The sequence below is a fragment of the Patiria miniata genome, unplaced genomic scaffold (assembly GCF_015706575.1).
Source record: "Patiria miniata isolate m_02_andy unplaced genomic scaffold, ASM1570657v1 HiC_scaffold_5, whole genome shotgun sequence".
Lineage (NCBI taxonomy): Eukaryota > Metazoa > Echinodermata > Asteroidea > Valvatida > Asterinidae > Patiria > Patiria miniata.
This window is the reverse complement of record NW_024037072.1, coordinates 38,726,691-38,735,342: the sequence shown is the minus strand read 5'-3', so window position 1 is coordinate 38,735,342 and position 8,652 is coordinate 38,726,691. Positions and strand designations below refer to the sequence as shown.

Genomic DNA, 8,652 nt, shown 5'->3' with positions numbered 1-8,652 from the left:
CCCTTGGCCCCAGTAGGTTGGTTCCAAATAGTCGACTAGCATAGTCAACCATCGTCGACTAGACAGAGTTCGGGCCAACTTTAGTCAAACTTAACTATGGTTAACCAATGGTCAACAATAGTTCTTGCGCGAACTTGCCCCTAGATTCAAATACACTTAAGGTCGGCTATGGAGCCGCTGAAAAATTATTGATACATCCTTTATTTTCCCCCAACGATTTGACTTTTCTAACAACATGACATTAATCACAATTCTCAACAAAAATACTTTTACCTAATGATGACTTTCTTCAACTCACATTCAGTGAATAAATTTCAAGTCCAGAACAACCGCAGATTGTATTGTAGACACTACAAATTTCAAAAAGGTACTGCTAATAGTGTTACGGCGTTCCTAATTTAGTTCCACGTAGACCCTTTTCAAATGTGAATCAAATAGAAGGAATGGTACTCTTTCGAGATTGGAATTTCGATTGTGTATTCAGGCATGTGTATTTTTCTTAATACTGAGCTGTTTTGATAAGCACCTGATTTTTTTGTTATATTTATTACAACAGGAACTAGCAAGACTTGCCAAATCCTTTGAGATGTGATAGCTTTATTCCAGAGAATTTGACGTAAATCTTTTTTTATAAAGTGATGTCTGCAGAGATTGGGCAACACAGAGACAAGTGTACATGTATGAGCCCCTTGGTAATAATTTGTTTATTTCTAGACAAAATGAATCTGTATGGGCCGCACAGTACATCTGAGCAAAAACTGAACTTCACAGATTTGTCTTTTCGTCCTCTTTGTTATTTTTTTTATATTATATACATGTATATTTGTGTTTGGTATTTTTGACTGGTTGATGTCTTAGGCTTTGTGTACCATTGGGCATTGTGATGTCATCAACCCTTCATTACAGGACAGAGTGAAACCTCTTTTTTTTGTAATGGTTACTTAAACTTACCGATTGATCAAAGTCCTAATAAAATTATTCTTTTACTAGAAAAAAAGAATTGTGAGCTTGTATTTTTACTGTGTACATGTACCATGTATTAGCGATCTACATGGATGAATGCCAGATCCTTACTAAATTTGGGCAAATGTTCTTTATTGAACACACAGCAATGCGACTCAAATGTAAGCTTGAGTGCCTTCGATTACTTCCCCGCGCTTACTCGTGCAAGCGCGACAGCGTTTGATTTACCTCTCATGTGACTTCTCGCACTTACTTGAGCCTGGCTCAGTGTAACCGACTCGGCGAGTTACTTGGGAAAGTATCCCATAAGGCCATGCAATAAACATGGCTGCCAATGTGACGTCAGGCAGCTGTGTCCGAAATGGGCTTCCAGAGCTATGGCTACATCTATTGTCAGCGCGAAAGGAAATTCCAGGAATTCGCAGGAAATTCCGAGCATACCTCACAGTTTGAATAGGCACACGTGAGGTATGCTTGAAATTTCCTGGGTAGCACTGCCAATATTGCCTAGATTAGATTTGATTCATCATGTCAGTAGTGACCTCGTCAACGGACCAGCTGTATAATAAAATAAAATCTAAATCTAGTCTTGAACCGAGACTATGCTACCTCATGTACATAGGATGGTGTTCGGGGTCCCCCTCGGCCCCCCCCCCCCCAAAAAAACCTCCAACTTGTCAAAAGTAGAAAGGGTAATTGGTATGAAGAAATGATTTAGAAGATACATGTAGGGTTCATGGACAGAAGCACGGAAAACAAAATGATGCAATTGATACACAGATAGGTGTGTATACATTTCTACTGCACTCGCAGCTAAATTTTTTATTAAAGCATTTCATGAGGCATTATACACGCACATGTATTTATTGGTGTAAGTTATGTAAACACTAAATGTCTCAATAAAATGAATGAATTTGTTTGCATAAGTAGTTGCGCAACTGGAAACGAATGTACATTCTGTGCAGATAACATCTAATTTTTGATATCACCTAATGAACCACAAGGCAAGCTAATTTTTTTAAATCAGTTTTTTTTATAAAGAAACAACCTAACAATTGACTTGAGCAGGATAAGAACCTGCAATCTCCTGAACATGGTACCGGCACTCTGCAAACCCTTAAAAACTGCCATCTTACATTAAACTCTTACCCAGATGAACATACACGCAGATTCCTTATGTTAAACACAATACACATGAAAGCTGGCTGTACACATATATAATTTCACCAAACTTCAAATCACATTTGCTATGTTTCATTTGATACAATGTATACATTTTCTCATGGTTGTTAAAAAGAATTCTTGAACAAATATTTACAACTATTTCTCTTCACATTTACACATTACATAAACCTCCAAGCACAACTCCAAGTATTTAATAAAATAAAAGTGTTTTCCGCATGTACCTACATGTAACTATTGATCACAGTTTACCTAAGACAAGTCGGAATACATGTACGTGTGAAAAATGCTACATTTCTTTCCAACCCAAACTGTGGCTGTAGGCACTCATTTTCTAAAATGGAACTGTATTTTCAAAGTCTAACCAAATTAATTGGTCCTACAGATTATTCCATAAATTCAAGGGCGAAATTGTGACTTTTTACTATCTCTTTCACCTGAGAACTTTAATAGCAATTCTAGTATCATTAAGTGTTTGGGAGAATGAACATAAACAGAAGTTCCTTTTACTTTAACCCTAAAAGGGCCGCGTTATTTTGACCATCTCTCAGCTGGGGGGGGGGGGGGGGGGCCCTAAGATCTCGGCCATCGAGTGACAAAAATTGTGGAAACTCGGTACATGCATAGAGCAACTCACCATAAACATACCCAATAAATGTCATGACTATACATGTAAGTCCAAGGGTTTTGTAATTATGGCTATTTCATTATTTATATGTTCAAATGGTAATTCTGCTCTGTGTACACGAATTAAGTTTTTTTCACGACACGTTTTTGGTATCAAAAGATGCACAAGGCTCGAGGCTAAAACTCATAACAGCTCGGGTCATGAAAAAAAAAAAATTCAAGGCTATCGCGGAAAAAGTTGAGGGTGATTCCGTCCCCAGCCCTTTTAGGGTTAAAACCACATAAGTACATCATTTCATCACCTCCAAAAATGTGCACTGAAACATGATTCTTGGTGGTGAATGAGGCTGTGTCCGAATGACTTGGCTCCAGCTTGAAATTACACATGAGTCTATGGCAGCAGTCACTTCACTTTATGTCATTTCACGGCCTTAGTTAAAATTAATTAGTTAAGATGACTGTCCCTTCTTGAAAATGAATACTCTGGCTGACCTACCTAAATGTACGGACTCTTACGCTTTTCTGTACTGTATTCATAAAACAAGGAACGGGCACAGAAAAATGTTGCCTGAAGGCACAAGTAAGAATTTTAACTACTTTGTTTTAAAACCACAAAAAAAAAAAGAGAAGAGTTGATATTGAAAAAGTCATTTTTGACATGCGGATCTCTTCTCAAAATAGTGATAGAGTACATGTACATGCTGTGTACAGTCGAATCTCGTTAGTACAAACTCTGTTAATACAAAATTCTGGTTATAACAAACATAAAGCCTTAGTCCTGACTGTGCATTTATGTGCAGAATGAATGGGACTGATGTTTCTCTTAATACAAAATTCTGATATAACAAACAATTTGGTTAGGTCCGAACGAATTTGTATTAACGAGACTCGACTGTATATCACTGTCAACTTATTCTCTCAGATTTGACATACATGTACCCAGGAAGGTGATCAGAACCTTGATTTGCATGTAACTTGTCATAAAAGGCTGCACAAGTATGAGGCACTTTGAATGATAAAAAAAAACCTGAGGCTTGAATTTCGTGTTGTGGTCCAGTGTACTGAGATATAAACACCGTAAAAAAGAAAGAAAAGAAAGTCCACACTCATTGGAGGGGTAATAATTTGAATCACTTTGTCTTATGATAACGTCATTTATATAGACCTTTGGGGAATGTTGTTAGCTACATTTTGATACCCCTTTTGCTACCAAATCGTCCAACATTGACAATGATTTATGAAAAATTATGCAGTTTGAAAAGTTGCAAATTTAAAGAGTATGCAAGTAGAAATTGCTGCGCCACAATGTTACACTGCCCGAAACAAATGGCAGGAATATCGATCGCAATGTGCTTGTATGCATGGGAGCACGTGAAATTGAATTATTCCCGTTTGTTCGTCCTCTGTGCAGTCGATAGGGGCCAAAATACGTATGTGTGTGTGTGTTTGAGCTGAGCAATTTCTTCTCACGTAATTTTTAAATTTGCAACTTTTCAAACTGCATCATTTTTTCACAAACAGTCGTCAATCTTGGACGATTTACAGTCTTTGGTAGCAAACGAGGTATCAAAATGTAGCTAACAAAATTCCCCAAATGTCTATGTAAATGACATCATCATATTAAAGACGATCAGATTCAAAATTATGTACATGTGTTTATGTACATGTGCTGTACATATAAGATGGCATACCCTCACCATGGCTATGTTGAATGAGTGTTTCATTTGTTCATGTTATATGAGTACCGATTACGAATATAGATGTTTGATTATACTGCCTGTTCAACACAAGTACATGTACATGTGAGTTGGACTGAGATCCATAGCTTTCTTTTTGTGAAAGACCGGCAGATGGCATACATTTTGTGTACATGTACATGTACAAGTGCCAACATTCAATGGCTTTTACGAGTAGACCATATTAGTACCACACTGTTCGTTCACCAGGTCTTGACTGTAGGCCCTAAGTGAATACTATCTTCAAGCTTCCTCAGTATGGATAGAGCTAATGGATCTATTTTCATCATCGTCCTCCTCATCGTCGAAGTCATTGTCATAGCCACGGCTTCCTCCCTCGCTGCGCAACCCTGCTCCTCCCTTACTACTGCCAAACGACATGTCCCTGTCCTCATGTCTGCCAAAGGTCAAATCCTCGTCGCTGTCATCTGGATAGTCGTAGGACCGCGCCGATGCCTGAGTACTACCGCTGCGTCCTTTGCGAACCAGGAATTCTTCATCCAGGCCTGCCTCCTTCAAAGCCTGCTGGTACTTCTTCTCCGCTGCTTTCTTGGCGTTGACCTGTGTGAAGCAAAATGATCATGAACTTCTTACCTCAGTCCTCAGCTAGTGTACAGTACATGTACTTAATTTAATAGTTCTCCAAGCATCCTTAAAATTACATACCCTACTGTATTGGTTACAAGTTTCTCATTGGCACGTACAACACTGCCCTTACTTTTTTTGATACAGTGTAAAAGCTGTTTTACAGTGCCATTCAAATTTTGAATCCTGCCAAAGACACGTGTACTACAAGCTGATTTTTTTTTCCATACAGAGTCTTTTATGAGTGGTCTTCAATTTAATTTTGTGTGTGCAAGGTGTGAACCAATCTTTAGTAGAATATTTTACTTGTATTATATCCTACAAGTTGCTCATGAGAAAAATTTTGGATTCAAAATGGCTAAACACTCAAGTTGCGTTAACTTCTGGCTCCATTCGTGCTATGCTACACCGTGTGAAGTACGCATTTTTTTTTTTATAAAGTTGGGATGACGTCACACTTGCGAACCGGATTAAGCACAATGGAAGTTTCATAAAACCGTACAAAAACATGGGAAACTAGTTAAAATTGCATCTGCTCCAAGTCCTAACCTGGGATTGTCGTTCAAATAGAAGTGGTCGAGATTCCACCCTTGTCATCATTTCCTTCAATTGCTGATCATACTCGGCTTGTCTGGACCTTCCTGCTTCGCTGTAAAGTGAATCAACAAGAAGAGATTAATGTCAACAACGTATACATAATTATATACACAATAGTCCAGCAGGCCAAACCTATTTTCTGAAAAGAAATGATTAACAGTGAGTTACATGTATGGATAAATGGAAATTGGTGTAGTTGCAAGTTGTATTTGAAATTATCTAGAAATATCTTTCAGTGTGAAGAGAAGGCACAGCAGAAAATGTGATTGGTCTGTTGGCTGTGAATGTTTTTAAAATTCTGTCTCCGATTGCTAAATAAAGATAAAGATGACAGTTGCCTTATTTCCAGGACGACAGTTCCAGCTGTCAAAGGTAGGCCTACCCTAAACATTTTTTTTTTATTTTGTAAGCTTTCAAAAACAATACAATTTAAAATATCAAATATAAAAACACTCCAAATGTATAATAATGAAATAAAACTTTTCAGTGAATCAAAATAGGTTTGTGCTGTATTTGCTCAGCTTGTTTGTTCTTCATACCCGAAACACAGGGTAACTATTTAGACAGATTCATGCTAAAGACATTGAGGCATCCGGAGCAACAAACACGCCAAACAAAAATGCTGGTCATGCCATATTGAGCAAGTCGGACTATCAAGCCCAGAGTCAAGATCTTACATGTAATTCTGACGTTTGGATTTACTGGTAGCAGACAGACTCTCTGAGTTATCATTAGCCAAGGCCTTTCTGTTGATGAACTGCTTCAGTTTCCTCTCTTTGATCCTCTTCTGCCTCTCCCTCTCTGCCTCTTCTCTCTCCTTCTCGGCCTGCTCCTTGAGGGTCTTCTCTGTAGCGCTCTTTCTTAATTTGGAGGCTGCGGTAGTCTTGGCTGGGATCGCATCCTCAGAGATGTTGAGAGAGCTGCGAAGGCTTAAAGATTTGGAGGTAGATCCTCTGAGTTTCTCCTTCCGCCCGTCTTCCTCTTGCTTCATCTCATCCAGGATTTTGTCCATCTTGGACGGGATGCGAGATGTACGCAAGTTGAAGGGCTGCACAACTGTTGGCTCCTTCTCTTGTTTCTTCCGTTGAACCTCCTGCTGAAACTGCCTGTACAGCTCATCATAGTCAGGCACTTCACCATTGACCTGCGGCTGGAACTTGTGCTCTGTAGTGAGAAAAGCCATCTTTTCTCGTTTCTTGTACAAGTTCCGCCTCATTTTGCCATCGGTGTATTCCTTTCCCCGATGCTGCATATTCTGAGGCAGTGATGACTGCATCAGCATCTCTTCTGCCCGCATCTTGATTCGGATTTTCCTGTATTCTTCTTCTTCCAAGATCCTGTCTGACACTGTAGGGTCAAACACAGTTTTGGGGATTTCTCTCGCTTTGAATTGCTTGGGCTTCTTTCCTTTGGCTTGTGTCAGCGGTAAGGACTTGGACCTGCGGTGCTTCTTCTTTTCCTCCTCTCGCTTCATGAAGCTGAATGGCTTCTGCTGTGACACAAGGCGGTCTTTACTGTTCTCTCGATTCCTTCTGCTTCGTTCAGTGTCTCTCTCATTGATCTCGTCGTAGAGCGGCATGTACGTGTGTGCCGGTGCTGGTGTAGCCTTGAACTTCCTCTGGCATTCTACCTCTTCAGCTTTTTCCTTCTCAGCCAGCTCTTGCTCCAACTCCATACAGGCTCTGGATTTGGTCTTTTCCTTCATTGCCTCTCGTTGAGTCATCTGGAATGGCTTTGGGATGGTGATCTTGGGTGACCATTCCTTAGACTTGACGCTTCCTGTGCTCTTCACCGATGATGCTCTGGAGTTGCTCCTTGCTCGAGGTGCATACTCTTCTACAGAAAAGTCATCCCACATCCTCCCCACCATGTCTTGGCTGGCTGAATATGAGTCAGACAAATTCAGAGTCCTTCGACTTCTAGTAGTGCTTGCATTGCTGGCATCTAACTCAGATCCGCTTGTGTCTTGACCGCTATCATTGGTCCACGTAATGTCACTCCATTTCTCTGAAGGCATGCTGCGTCGTAAACTGCGTCTCGACTTGCCTGCCCATGCTGTTTTAGGGCGGCCAATGGGAGGCTTTGCAGACATGTCCTTGACATTGTCCTTCTTTGTCGACCAATCCTGGCTCTTTGTGAACTGTTCTATCTCGTCATCAATGTGCCGAAGCTTGTGGTCACCTATGTAGACAGGCCCTGACTTTGTAAAGGGTTGCTCTTCAAGTTCAAAATTAGTTTTCGGGATATTCTCATGTCCACTCAGTGATAATTTTTGATCGTACAACACTTCCAATCTGTTCAATGTTTTCCTGTGTTCATCCTTCATTTCCATCAACTTCTTGTAAAATTCTTCGTCTGTGTAAGCGTCGATGTTGTCTTTGAGGTTCTCAAACAGCTGATCAGGCCGTGGTCTTGCATGTACGTCCTGATAGTCATCCGGCTCATGTTTACCATCATCCATATCTGTACTGGTGAAGCCATTTTCAGTCTCGAAATAGCCATTGCCATTGTGACTGTCATGACTGTGACTGTGACTGTGCCTATGATGAACGTGACTGGGATTACTGTGAGCAAATCGAGTGCCATTTTGCGCAGTATCATTCTCCCATTCTCTTTGCTCATCTTCGGTCTTTTTAGCACTTTTTGGCTTAAACGACCCTCCTCTCTCAGTAAAGGTGGCTGCAAGCCTATTTCGGGGATTAATCGGTACTTTGACACAAGAATTTGTCAAACTGGACAATCCGTGCCCACCAAATGTAGTTGCCATGTTGGTTTCCACCAAAGCTATTCAAATTCAGGAATTCCATATTTGTGTGGATTAAACATTATTATCGTTCAATAAATAAAATATTTATAATCATTTAAACCTTTCACATAAACTAGGTATTCATAAATAAAATATTTATTTATATTTTTTTGAAGATATATAATACATAATAACAAGACTTTACTACTACAAATA

The 8,652-nt window shown here is 39.8% G+C and overlaps 1 protein-coding gene across 1 annotated transcript; it reads right to left on the bottom strand.

The window, feature by feature from the left end:
* Window positions 1-4,424: 4,424 nt before the first annotated feature.
* Window positions 4,425-8,500, bottom strand: LOC119741194 (protein FAM161B-like). The gene is made up of 3 exons (XM_038216917.1): window positions 6,368-8,500; window positions 5,643-5,742; window positions 4,425-5,069 (listed from the first exon to the last, which is right to left on the bottom strand). The coding sequence occupies exons 1-3, from the start codon at window positions 8,455-8,457 to the stop codon at window positions 4,752-4,754; spliced, it is 2,508 nt and encodes an 835-aa protein (XP_038072845.1). The 5' UTR covers window positions 8,458-8,500; the 3' UTR covers window positions 4,425-4,751.
* Window positions 8,501-8,652: the final 152 nt, after the last annotated feature.

Excerpts from the sequence above, each read along its gene's own strand:
- LOC119741194 (XM_038216917.1), bottom strand. The coding sequence starts at position 8,457 with ATGGCAACTACATTTGGTGGGCACGGATTGTCCAGTTTGACAAATTCT. Across the intron at positions 5,743-6,367 it reads TCCAAACGTCAGAATTACAT|CGAAGCAGGAAGGTCCAGAC; the intron begins GTAAGATCTTGA and ends TTCACTTTACAG. Across the intron at positions 5,070-5,642 it reads TATTTGAACGACAATCCCAG|GTCAACGCCAAGAAAGCAGC; the intron begins GTTAGGACTTGG and ends TGCTTCACACAG.